The 13801-nt window shown below is 40.4% G+C and overlaps 3 protein-coding genes across 3 annotated transcripts; all 3 read left to right on the forward strand.

Annotated features, from left to right (window-relative positions):
• Positions 1-1820: 1820 nt before the first annotated feature.
• Positions 1821-5747, forward strand: LOC141843067 (soluble inorganic pyrophosphatase). The gene is made up of 9 exons (XM_074731091.1): positions 1821-1841; positions 2575-2670; positions 2817-2845; positions 4090-4155; positions 4736-4843; positions 4915-4980; positions 5118-5238; positions 5318-5399; positions 5475-5747. The coding sequence occupies exons 2-9, from the start codon at positions 2589-2591 to the stop codon at positions 5515-5517; spliced, it is 597 nt and encodes a 198-aa protein (XP_074587192.1). The 5' UTR covers positions 1821-1841; positions 2575-2588; the 3' UTR covers positions 5518-5747.
• A 1690-nt stretch (positions 5748-7437) lies between these two features.
• LOC141843483 (phosphatidylinositol/phosphatidylcholine transfer protein SFH12-like) lies at positions 7438-10510 on the forward strand. Its single transcript, XM_074731536.1, has 12 exons — positions 7438-7480; positions 7586-7838; positions 8078-8177; positions 8244-8510; positions 8801-8878; positions 8965-9066; positions 9133-9182; positions 9253-9346; positions 9430-9528; positions 9606-9852; positions 9952-10352; positions 10418-10510. The coding sequence occupies exons 1-12, from the start codon at positions 7438-7440 to the stop codon at positions 10508-10510; spliced, it is 1827 nt and encodes a 608-aa protein (XP_074587637.1).
• A 984-nt stretch (positions 10511-11494) lies between these two features.
• On the forward strand, positions 11495-12487 carry LOC141843484 (axial regulator YABBY 4-like). Its single transcript, XM_074731537.1, has 6 exons — positions 11495-11578; positions 11645-11779; positions 11849-11948; positions 12026-12074; positions 12158-12233; positions 12359-12487. Exons 1-6 carry the CDS (start codon positions 11495-11497, stop codon positions 12485-12487), a joined length of 573 nt encoding a protein of 190 aa, XP_074587638.1.
• Positions 12488-13801: the final 1314 nt, after the last annotated feature.

A 13801-nucleotide genomic window follows, 5' to 3' on the forward strand; every position in this document is an offset into this window, starting at 1 on the left:
ATTCTTTTAATTTTGTAAAATGCCTCATAGACGAGTTTAATTTAAAAGCTCTTATCATTTTTTATAATATAAATATTAAATTATTTAGCCAAATAACGGCATAACAAACATATGGTATTATTTATTAGATACGGAAATTATTATGATTATTTTATTAAGTAATTTAACTTATGCCAGATGTTGGAATAAAATAATTGAAAAATAAATTCTAAAGGGAATTTAATATTCTGACCTTAATGCGCATCATTTTCGCCCAATTAATAAAATTTAAGTTTCTTCCTTTCCTATTCGACCTTTTCCAACTATGCAGGAGCTAAATAATAAATCGTTTTCTGAAATCTAATTAAAATTAACATATAAACACTTATTTCATTATGCTACATTATATTGCCTCTTGACTATAAAATTATTACTCTTACTCTGTCTAAGAAAAATAAAAAAAATAAAGATTAAATATATAAAATTATAAAAATATCTTTATTTTTTAAATTAAAGAGTGATTTTATTTTTTATAATTTTAGTATTTATTTTATAAATATAAATTAATTATTTTTTAAATAAAAAATTAATTCTTTTATAAAAGATTTCATCGTATTATTATTCGTTACTCTATTAGATAAACTAATAGATTATATTTATAAATTTAATTTATATATTTTAAGTAAACTACATGTTCAACGTTCAACGTACGGACTTCGACGCATCGCTTTGAGAAGGTATTATAATTTTTTTTATAAGTTTTTCATGAAACATCATAAATGTTATATTGTTGTAATATGTGATAATGATTTGAAACTACGGATATATTTACAATTGGAGAATAATTAGCCTACAGATTTATTGAACAAATAAAAAAAATTTATAGTATCCTAATAATGAATTGAGATTTCAATAAAAATAAAAAGGAGTGAAAAGATCGTGCTTAGTGAAAGAAATTTAAAAAGTTTAGATTAAATAAATTATTTAAGAATTAATATTTTAAAACGAGATAAAATTAGAATAAATAATATTTAAAGTTGTCTTTCATTTTTTTTTACACTAGTGTAAGAAAATCTCCTTTTTCATAAATAAGAAAGGTTAAAACTTACTCTTCCCTCCTTTTCCTCACTCCTTTCTAAATAAAGTTCAAAGTTTCTTTTCTTTTATTTACCTTTTCTTTCCTTTCTCTCACCTCCTCTCAAACAAAGCATTAGACAACGAGAGTTTTGATATTACATTCGAGGAGTTTGTAAAATATATAATGTTAGGCCATCAATCAGGATCCATTTGAGTCTCTCTCGATTTATCTTGATAGTGGATGAGAAAATTTTTATAAAGTCGAATCCATCCTCTCTCAGATTAATCAAATTTTAAAAATTAAATACATGAATTATTTTAAAAAATACTACATTATATATTTTTAGAATATCTTGATAATTCTTTTTACTGAAACTATTTTTTATTATTCAAAATGAAACAAAATCAGAAAGAGAAAGCAAAAAAAAAAGATATAAAAGTGTAATTATTCCCTACCTTTTCACTTTAAAGAGTTGAAAAGCCATTTTGGTGGAGAATGAACATGGAATGGAATATGCCCGCTTCGATGTTTCCTGGTTTACACGCGTCACCATCCTGGGTTACAAGCCTAGTCCATCGGACGGTCCATCGCCGTCGAAAAGTCCCATCCAAACTTTCCCAATCAGGCAGCTTCTCCTTTTTTTTTTATTTTAAATTTTCTTATTCTTTTTAATTCCTCCTTCGCAGACACTACACGAGTCCGCAACTACCAGTCTCACCGCTCGGTCTATTCCTACAATTGTTCTTCCACTAAAATCTCCAATCTTCTCCTCTGTTTGTCGCCGGTGAGTTCTCCGACTCCTCTACTTGCTTAATTCTTCCGGTTTCTCTGTTGCTATCGATTCGCTATCTGATCATTTATTTTGGGTTTGAAAGCGTTTCTCCACCCTTTTTGAGGCCTTTTTTTCTTGATATTTGGGTGCATCTAAATCGCATAAGCTCTTCACACGCTTTTCTCTTGTTTTAGTCGGTGATGAGAAACTAGGTTCAGTATCTTTCATGTATCGCAGTTTTTGTTTCTTTCGTCTCCCGCAATATGGGTTTCTGTTTTTCATGTGTCGCAGTTCTTGTTTCTTTTGTTAGATGTTGAGGGGGAATTATATGACTCGTGAAATAAGTTTGTTGAATTTGTTGTTATCTTCGGAGTGGATCGGATGAAAATTTTCCAATACAAGATTTTAACAGTCGGAATTACAAAAATTTAATGTTAGCATTTTTGAGATTGAGAAATTTCCTATCGGTTACAAATTGTCTTTTCATCAGCTTGTATGTTACTGCGATAATAAAGGCATCACATCCTCTTGTGTTTGCTATGTGATCATTCAGAACGAATTGGTATTTGGGGACATTAGACCTAAGAAATGGGGGAATGGAATGGAGAAGCACCTACTTGTGTTAAAATCAGAACGACACAAGAAAAAAAAAGGGGGAAAGGAAAATCAGATATTTAGGATTGCTATTTGTGAAGATATCCACTTGAATACAAAGAATAACCAACCATTTTCTTGTTTGTTTCAGAGTTTGAATCAGATATGGCTGCGCTCAATGAGCGTATTCTTTCTTCCATGATGCGAAAATCAGTTGCTGCTCATCCTTGGCATGATCTAGAAATAGGTCTACTCTGCTCATATTTCCATTCCCTTTTAAACATGTTTTTCTTCCCTTTTCTCTTGTTTCTATTTCTGAATTTTTAACCTTTTATTCATTATTATTATTATTTACAAATCAATTCACATGTTTTATTTGACTAAATTATGCAGGTCCTGGAGCTCCTGGTGTTTTTAACTGTGTGAGTACACCTAAAGCATAATTATATACACGCATCATGGTTTACTATCATAATGAGGCATGACTGTCCGGTCAATTTTGTAGAATTTTTGTTCCACACACCTTAATGCATCTTCACATTGTCTCACCTTTTTATTTCATGTATTCCCTTTCTATTAAAATATGTTTGTGAGATTTACCATCTCATTCTCACACTAGGACGCAGAACAACACTGATGCAAAAACTACTAGCATTTTTATAACCAGACTGGATCTGCCAGTTAAACTGGGAACTGGCAACAGGTTTGGTCTAGTTTGACTGAAAAAACTGGACGTTCTGAAAACCGATGAAATCTGAGGAAGAATCGGTTAAAAACTGCTAATCGACACCTTTAAAGCAATCGGATCATTGATTTGTTGGTTGTGATGCCACTGTTCCAAACAGAAGTTTGCAATTTGAAGCTCATCACACATTTGATAGGAACCTACTCTTTTTATTGTTTTTTTACATTGACAGTTATACAAGTTCATACATATAACGTAGGGAGTAGTTAAATATGTGCAGTTATATATTTATATAAGTTTGTATATGTCATAAAGCTTTAATAAAAGTAAAATATTTTATACATATGAGAGTGTAGTTTATTAATGTTCATGGTGTAATTTTTAGAATAGATAGTTTGATCAATTATTATTATTAAAATATGTTAAGTAAATCCATATATAGTTATGGTCTTATTTAGCTGGTCAATTGGCTAGATCGATTGAACCAATGACCCAGTATTCTTACTTAGTTAACTAAATCCATATATGTTAACTGATGGCTATGATATTTGCAGGGGAATTTAAACCATGATACTTAGTTAACTTCTACTTGTCAAATGGTAAAAAGTTAAGATCATACTATCATTTTCAGAACCAAATAATCTTGCAAACTGTGGTAATCCAGATTTTCTTATAAAATGAAGCAAATAAGGTGGTTCCTATATGTATACTCTTGATACGCAATATCTTGACACAAATTTAATGATATGCATATTAAAAATAAGATTGATTCTTGACATAAAGCACAAAAAGTTTGATCTACTGCTTTAGATATCAGCTGTTTGTAAATTCCTAGTGATTCTTCTAATGTTGCATGAACTGAATTGTCTTAGAAGAAACTCAAGGACAAACACCTGGAAAACATGTCAAGGCATGTCCTATATGTCTACAAGTTTACCGTGCTATTCTCACTGTTCTATAATATCATCCAATTTTTTCCAGGTGGTTGAAATTGCTAGAGGAAGTAAGGTTAAATATGAACTTGACAAGACGACTGGTCTTATCAAGGTTTGGAACTTTTCCTACATGTAGTTCATAGTTCCATATGAGCCCTGCAACTTTACATGACTGTAACATGTTGTAATGTCTATATTGGTTGTTCTCTGCAAACATCTTTGGCAAGCTCTATTTTGTTTTTATATTTTCAAAAAAACTATTGTCATCCTATGGAGTTGGTCATTAAGTTTTGAGAAACCTAGTTGACGCTTGTCGGTAGCTAGTTTTGGGAAAGGATTTTATACTGTGAGCAACACTATGTTGGGTCTTCGAAAAGCTTATTGTATTTAGAATGGTTTCGGCAGAGCCGAAAACCATGATGAGAGTTTTGAACAACAGAAAGCATATAATTGAAAAAGGAAATTTGGTTGGCGAAGGTGATGATACTAAAGGATATTGCAGAATATGGCACTTCTACAAGATAGAATTCTACACCAAAGCCATTGAGAAATCAGTGCATAACCAAGGTTCATTGGAGCCTATATAGTCTTACCTTCCATCCGCTACCATGGGAACCTGATATTTATATTATCTTAAATCATAAAAGTTATATACCGTTTTCACTGAATTCTAATGATGATTGCGATATCAGGTTGATCGAGTCCTTTACTCATCAGTGGTGTATCCACACAACTACGGCTTTATCCCTCGAACACTCTGTGAGGACGGTGATCCGATGGATGTGCTGGTACTCATGCAGGTATTTCCTCTCGTCCTAAATTGCTTTTAGTACTCGAGGTGAACAAAATGCATGTCTTTATGGACCTGCAGGAGCCTGTGATCTCTGGCTGTTTCCTGCGTGCCCGTGCTATCGGGTTAATGCCTATGATCGACCAGGTAAGAACATTTCCTAGTTAAATGTGTTGTACATGCACACCAATCTGGTGATAAAAGCCTAGTTTGTTCAGACAAACATTCTGTTATATGGTTTATATGGTTCCTGATCTGAGAGACTAGTTTTCCAATCTGTTCAGGGCGAGAAGGATGACAAAATAATAGCTGTTTGTGCTGATGACCCTGAGTTCCGCCACTACAAGGACATCAATGACCTTCCTCCTCACCGCCTTGCAGAAATCCGCCGCTTCTTTGAAGACTGTATCCTTTCGCTTAGACTCGTCGATTTGAAATGCCATCTCCTATGTATCAAACAACACTTAACTCCTAGAGCAATAAGACAAGAAGAACGAGAACAAGGAGGTAGCAGTGAATGACTTCCTACCAGCTGAAGATGCTATAGAAGCAATCAAATATTCAATGTGAGTGTGATTTACTTGTCGTCCGACAAATTACCCAATTGCTCGAGCCTAACTAATCTCTATTTTTTATAACAGGGATCTTTATGCTTCCTACATTATCGAGGGCTTGAGGCAGTAATATCTACCTGACTCTGCCGTTACTGATATGCTTGTGCTGTATGTGAGACGTTTAGTGGATGCTACGTTTGCATAAGAGCTCATTTGACTTTGCTCTGCTTTCCTGATTCAAGCTTTGAAAGGCCGCCTTTGGTCATTTGTATTCCTAAAACCTTGTTGGCTACCATTCTTGCAGCACTATTAGCAGTGTATATTCTTGAAGAATTGCAACTTCATTGCTTGTGATGGAAGAAAGAAAAGAAAAAGAATACTAACATTCAAGGGCTATCCGGCTCTTCTAGCGTACCCAATGACGAGCACAGCCGCACAGCCAAAACCTCTGAGATGCTCCAAGATCTTGAGATTGTCATCGGCCTCAGCGCTGCAGGGCCTCCATGCGCGCCTCGAGCAGATCCTTTCTACCGCCTCGATGGCATCCGGAACGCGGACGCCCTCGCAGTAGAGGAACTTCCCCATTCTCTCCCTTGGAGGCGGCGGCGGCAGCAGTGCGAGGGAATCGAGAGGCGACTGACCCCGAAGCGAGGGTTTTTGGTCCGGGCGAGGAGGGTGGGGAATCGGAGAGAACGGGAAGGCGAGAGGGCTGGGGGAGTGGGCTCGCGAGGGAATGGGGAGAAAAATGGAGGCGCGGGAGAAGACGAGTTGAGACGCCGCCATTGCAGCCCGTGTGGAGGAGAGCGAGGAACGTGGTCTTGCTTTTCTCAAAACCTAGTTGATGGAGAAAACGACGAAAATGGTATCAAATTATTTATCAAAGCTACATTAATAGAGAAATGCTACGCTGCGCGACGAGGAATCTACCGCCGCCCGCGCCGTTTCCGACCGCCGCCTCGGGCGCGATCGATTCCGATCGTCGGATCAAGATAGTGGCCGGAATCCGACAGAATTTGATCGGAAACAGGGTCCACAGTGGCAGCGCCATTTCCGACCAAATTACGATCGGATTCTGGCCAAATCGCGGCCGGAATCCGGCCCGATCGCCGTCTACAGTGGCCGCACAGTGGGGGTGGCTGTTTCCGGCTAAATTCGTCGGATTTCGACCACTATCCGGCCAGAATCCGACGCCGGCCGAAGCGCCGACGAGTGGTGCGTCGATCGCGGCCGAGGCAGCGGCCGATGGTGGTCGGACGGCGCGGCGACAGCGGCGGTGGGTCGGAGTGTCGCAGACGCATCGCAGGAGTCGCGCAGCATAGCAATTTCCACATTAATATATCTTAATTTAAAGATACATGATGGAAATATTTTTTTAAAAAATTATTTTCATAATCATAAATAATGTGGAATACAAAAACTATATATGCTTCTTCAACCATCACATGAAGAATCTATTTAAAGAAACCTTTCCTTTGTCCTCGTCGAGCTCATGCTTCATTTGAATCGATGGTGCGGCTTGCTTTTCGGTCTCATGATTTAACAAATCTCTCTCTCTATTTTAGCTACCAAATCCTAAAATACTATTCCCTTCCATGGTTTCTTTCTCATCCTCCCTCTAAATAACCATCGATTTGGTCGGCCTCGACCTTGGCCTTCGAGGTGAGCTTTCTTCTTCTTCTTCCTCTTTTCTTCTTTCATTTTCGCTCTTTTTATTAGTTCCTTTGAAACTTTATACCTACCATTATCTAAAATAACTTGTTCTTATTCGCCTTGGATTCCTCTTAGTTAATATTCTTCTTCTTTGATTGTTAAAAGCTAATATCATCTTGTGAGTAGAAAAATGTGTATTAGGTTTTATGGTCTTTCTTGTTTACTTTTCAATGATTTGTAATAATATCTATGATTAAGCTAAAATTTAGTGAGGAAAAAATTATAGAATTTAGTTGAATTTTTCCTTGAAATCTCTCTCTTATTTTTCTTATTTTATTCTTGGATTATATTTTCCCTAGCTAATTTGAGATCTAGTATTTGTTTAGGTCCGAGTGCTCAAATGACTGAACTCGTGTCTGGACCAGTCGACCATATCAAACATGGTATGAAAAGAAACTATCGTTTCATTTAGCTCTTTCCTATTTGTATGTTGGAATCATGGTTATTAGCATGATCATTATATGTCGACATGATGTGTGTGTTTTTAGTTCATGATGTTGAGGACTCGGAGGATGAGAGGAAACCTAGGACGGGATCTTTCAAGAAGAAGGCAAGTAGTGCCTCCGCAAAGTTTAGGAACTCCATGAACAAAAGAGGAAGAAGAAGTAGCAAGGTCATGTCGGTTGCCATCGAGGATGTTCGCGATGCTGAAGAAATGCAAGCGGTTGATGCATTCCGACAAACTCTTATTTTGGAAGAATTGCTTCCTGCTAGGCATGATGACTACCACATGATGCTCAGGTTTGTTCTCCTTACTATGATTCAAATTGTTGCACTAGTCATGTTAACCAATCCAACAAACACTACATTAGAGTTGGCACCCTAATTATACTATTTGATCGATCGGTATATCGATAAATTTAACATGTTAAAGGGCTCAACTTTTGCATATTTGAACAAAAATGTATCGAGAGATTCTATTTCTCGCATGATGTTGTAGTGACTAACGAAGAGGTTTGTTGCCCGATCAATTGATGTAGATTTCTCAAGGCTAGAAAATTTGACAATGAGAAGAGCAAGCAAATGTGGGGAGACATGCTCCAATGGAGGAAGGAATTTGGAGCCGACACAATTATGGAGGTAGCTCTTTTGGCAACCAAAATCTTCTTAAGACGCATGATTGTCATGTCTCTCTTTATCGACTAGGATTTTGAGTTCGATGAACTCGGTGAAGTGTTGGAACACTACCCGCAAGGTCACCATGGAGTCGACAAGGATGGTAGACCTGTTTACATTGAAAGACTAGGCCTAGTCGACGCAAACAAGATGATGCAAGTGACGACTATGGATCGATACGTCAAGTACCATGTGAGGGAATTCGAGAGGACCTTTGCCGTCAAGTTCCCGGCTTGCTCGATCGCCGCCAAGCGCCATATCGATCAGAGCACAACCATCATGGATGTTCAAGGAGTGGTATGTAACTCAACTTTAAGAATTTATTGTTGTCCCCGGGGATAGTTGAGTTGGTTACTACGGAACAAACTTGTTGAAGTGGACAACGATTGAATCTGATGAAACCGAGACAATGTCCTCTCCGTAGTTGTCAATTACAACTTCTCGATTTATTTCTTCACAATAGTTATTGAGACCAACCGTGTGAGACCTGTCTGTTCTGAAAAGAAACTATTGTTCAATAGCAATAGCTCTTTTCCTTTCCTTTCCTTTCGTTGGTTAATTAATATGTTTGATATATAAATGGTTAGGGGTGCAAACAATTCAATAAGGTTGCAAGGGAATTGATCGGCCGAATTCAAAAGATCGATGGAGACAACTATCCCGAGGTTATCGAAACAACTAATTGAAACAACAAATCAAATCATTTCAGTGATGAAAGTGAATTTTACATGACAAATCTCTTTTTCTCCAGAGCTTGTGCCGCATGTTCATTGTCAATGCAGGTCAGGGATTCAGACTTCTTTGGAACACTGTGAAGAGCTTCCTCGATCCAAAGACGACCGCCAAGATCCATGTAAGATGATCTCGATAGCAAATTATGCAAGTTCAAACAATTCTATCGTCTTTTTCCTTCCTTTAGGTTCTAGGGAACAAGTATCAGAGCAAGCTGCTTGAGATCATCGATGCGAGGTAGGTACTTCCGAATAACTCTCTGTAAGCTTCATAACTTTTCCAAGGTTGACGATGAAGTTCTTGCAAGTGAATTGCCTGAGTTCCTCGGCGGCACTTGCAATTGCGAAGGAGGTTGCCTTCGATCAGACAAAGGCCCCTGGAAGGACCCTGAAATTGCCAAGGTGATGCCTCTGTATATACATCTTTTCTTCCACATTCGTTGCGTCTTGGCGCAATGGTAAAATTGTTGTCGTGTGATCTGAAGATGGTTCAAAACGGCATCGGATGCTGTGGGAAACAACAACTTACTGTTGCAGCCGCCGAGGAGAAGATGATCTCCGAGGATGAAGTTGTGTACCCAAAGGTAGGTGTTCAGTTATCTCTTGGGATTGAGCATGATCAAAATTTCATATTATAACAATCTTCTCTTCGACCATGAAGAGGCAAGAGTCGTTCTGCGGGGGCAACGTCTTCATCGGAGACGACATGTGCTCGAAGATTCCGAGGAGCCATATCGAGCACCCGGAGCTCTCGCCGGTTCATGAAAATGGAGGAGGGGGTCTAGATTGCGAGGTGATGAAGACTACTGCACCTTATCCATACGACGAGTTGTTCCCAGTCATAGAGAAGGTCGTCGATGGCAACTGGAACAGAGATATCGAGGAGAAGCTTGCCCTGAACTCTAAAGGTCTACATTTTTCATCCTTGAATTGCTTCATCGTCGTTCGTCCAGAGTTCAGTTACCTGTCATTCTTCTTGACACATTGCAGCAATACTTCCATTACAGATTCTTACACTCTCTCTCAGATGAACCATGGCCCCAACGGGTTCAACAACCCCATTTTCGGAGGAGTCATGGCCTTCGTCATGGGGGTTGTTACCTTGATGCGCGTCGGCCGGCCGCCGGCGTCGATGAAGGGTATGGATGCAGCAGACATTGCGAGCTTCTCTAGCTCGATGATCAGGAGGCAAATGACACAGAAGCCTTCTGCTGCTGCTGCTGATGCTGTGCCTAGCGTTTCTGTCGTGGATTTCGCGTGCGCGCTGAAGCGCCTCGGCGAGCTCGAGGAGAAGGTGAGCGTCCTGAGCATGAAACCCAACGAAATGGCGCCGGAGAAGGAAGAGTTGTTGAACGCCACGGTGCAGCAAGTGGAAGCTCTGGAGTCGGAGCTTGCAAAAACCAAGAAGGTGATTAATTAAGAACATCAACAAATTAAGAAATGTACAGATTCTAAAGTTGTGATCTTTTACAGGCTCTTGAGGAAGCTTTGGCGCAGCAGGAGGAGTTCACTGCTTACCTGGAGAAGAAGAAGAAGCAGAAGAAAAAGGCAAGTTTTCTTCTTTAGTAGTATGTTTCTTATTGATCGATCGTCTCTGAAACATGGTTTTTCTTACTCAACTGTGCAGATTTCTTTTGGCTGGTGATTATAAAATACAAACTCTCTGCTCATCAAGCTTCCTCGATCTAACTGATAAAATTATACATGTATATTTACATATCTATCTATTTCTTGTAGGAAAAAAAATGAAAAATAGTGATGATCACCACTGATGTATTGCCATACTTTCCAGTTCTTGTGTTGTATACTATATATATATTTATATATATATATATGAAGAACTTGAAAATTTTTTAAAGCTACGAGTAAATTTTCTTTTGTCAAAGTAATTAAAGGGATTCTCCAGTTCAGATATCAGCATTCAATTCAGACTTGAATTCCTGCGAGAGGGGGAATAGCTTGGTGCATTAAAAATGCCTGCAGTCGCCATTGCAGCTCCAGTCTGAAGCCACTCATTCGGCAAGTTAATTGACCCTCCTCGATCTCGAGCTCAAGAGAGGCAAAGCCAATGGTGCAAAGATTCCTCCTCCTTCCTCATGGCGTCCTCAGGCATTGAATTCAAACGTTGGAGCAACCCGCCCTGATTTAGGAATCGAGCAGTCGACGAAACCGACGGAATCCATGCAGCTGGTTCATGTGTGTGAGAAGATGAGGCACGGTGACAGTGACGGAGAGTAATCAATGGGGGGAGACGATCGAGAAAACAACGCATGAAGCAAAGAGTAAACTTTGAGTTTATGTTTTTCTTTGAAGTTTTTGCAGTCAGGAACTGTCAGTTTCCTAGATCGATTAAATGCTTCAGATAAGCGAGTGCTGGCGATTAGTGCAACAACAGTGGGAAACAAAGCTCTTCTTCAGATCTTCGATTGGAAATTATTTGCAGAGATAATTCACCACTGCCCTAGAACTTTCGCTGCATATATATTCACTACTAGCTAGTCTCTCATGCAGAAGCAGCAGCCTCCTCTTCTCCTCCCAACTGATACGTCCATGGCTTCCAGCTGCGACCAACTCCTCGACCTCTCGGAGCAACTAGGCTACGTCCAGTGCAGTTTCTGCACCACCATCTTGCTCGTACACCACTCGAAAACTCATTTTCGCAATCTGCTTGTGTCTGAAACTGATCAGAATGTGTTGTAGGTGAGTGTTCCATACAGCAGCTTGCTGAAGGTGGTGACGGTAAGGTGTGGCCATTGCACTGCTCTGCTCTCTGTTAGTTTAGTGAGGACCTCCATCGTCTCCGCTGAACTTCTTGCCTCCCTTGGCGATCAACAGGTAAAAATACTGCACAAACTCTCCCACTACAGACGCACAACATTTCTTATTTGTTTAACTTTTCCCCAGGAAAAACAACGCAGAGATCTGCTTCCAAAAGAATGCAACAGCTCTACTGGCGTCGAAGAGGAAGAGAACCTGACGAAGATTAGCCCGAGCGTAAACAAACGTAAGCACAAACACCTTGTCTGCAACATAAACATTTTCCCCCTTCAGCTGAATTAATCGCTGCTACTCGACGAACAGCACCTGAGAAGAGGCAGCGAGCTCCATCCGCTTATAACCGCTTCATCAGGTGATGCAAAATACTCCATCCTTGTCGCACAGTTTGTTAAATGTGTTTTACAGAATACACACTGCACTTGGAGCCAAATGCAGAGAGGAGATACTGAGGATAAAGGCCAGGGAACCTAACATCACCCACAAGGAAGCTTTCAGCGCTGCTTCTAAAAATGTAGGTCCAGTTCTCTCTTCTTTACGATGATTAATTCAGAGGAAGTACGAAAGCTTGCATATTTAGATAGACGACGAACTTACTGAAATGGCTAGAATTTGGTACGTGCATGTCATACTCTGCAGTGGGCTCATTTCCCACGGCTCCAGAACAGCTCCGATGGCAGAAGTGCCGGAGAAGGGAAGAAGGCTTGTGATATGGATCAAGATCTGTATATAATCGAACAATGGCTCGAGTGCTTTGACACTGCTTGAAGATCATGCTTACAGCTGATCAGAAGTTGTTGGTGTCTCGTACGTCGGTGCAGGGCAGGAGAAGAGACAGCTTGCTCCCTACGACAACTGCATGAGAGGCGCTCGGTTTGAGGAGAATGGCGATCGATATCTTCTTCTCGAGGAGTGCAGTACGAGTTAATGTATTTCAGCTGCTGTAGGCACCGCACCGGGGCGATTGTTAGGGTATCAGCCGGTAGGTGGAATTTTTCTCTTATTTGGCATTTATCGGATTGGATCGGATTTTGATAATTCGTAGCGGTAATGGATCCAGTAATTAATCGGAACGGTCCAAATGAAAAACCTGACCCGTTTTGTAGTTTTTGAAATTAAAAGTAAAAAAATATGAATAACTTTATTTAGACCCGACCACCATTTGAAATGACAGTTCAATTGGACGGTTCAGGTCGATTATTAATTTTAATTATCTAAAATGATTATAATTATGATTTAAAATTATTAATCCCGATTCCAAAACCCCCGACCTTTCGTATCGGTGTATATTTTGATTCGTTTACGGTACCTTCCGGCGTGGACCAGTGTGGTGGAGATGGTGCTGGTCACCTCGGTGCGCGCCTTTCCGTCGTTGATCGTCGCCACCTGCTTCTGCTGGGCCTCCTGCAGGCTCGCGACAGCGTTCGAGCGTTGACGCTTGGTAGGCAGGGGAAGCGGTTTTCGTACCCTTGGTCATTGCCGATGAGGCCGTTGGAGGTAGCGGAGTGGACGAAAAGCCGATTGGGTTGCGTCGACGCCGGCATCCACGCGAACCATCGATCGCACACCGCGAACTCCTGAACCAGCGCTTGGTACACGGCCACCATCTCCGGAGGAAGTAGACTCGACGCGAAAAAGGGTCCGAAGTCGAGATTGGGTTCCATTCCTGCCCCGTCACGCCGTTGATCTCCTGATTGAGCCGCTTCATCCACCCCAGCATGTGATCGAAGGAGTGATTCTCCATTACCAGCACGACCACCGTCTTTATCGGCCCGGAGGCGGCGCCTCCTCCGCCTCCGGCGAGAAGGAGAACGATAAAGAGCAGGCCGCGAGGGAAGAGGAGGGTCGGTGGGACTCGTCGATGGCCGCGAAGACGATGCCGACCGTGGGAGACGTCTCCGCCGTAAGGGAGCGGAGAGAGAGAAGCCGTCGGCGGAAGCTATGTTGTCTCAAAAGAGGAGTGATTGGAGATTGGAGCGGCGGAGGGAAGGGATTGGAGAAAGAGAGAACGGGGAGATGGGTTAAGCGGGCAGGGTTAATGTAAATTTTAAATTACGACATATGTTAAAACCTTCTACCAAA

Source organism: Curcuma longa, chromosome 12, assembly GCF_044706935.1.
Source record: "Curcuma longa cultivar G26 ecotype Majalengka, Jawa Barat chromosome 12, ITB_CL_G26_1.1, whole genome shotgun sequence".
NCBI lineage: Eukaryota > Viridiplantae > Streptophyta > Magnoliopsida > Zingiberales > Zingiberaceae > Curcuma > Curcuma longa.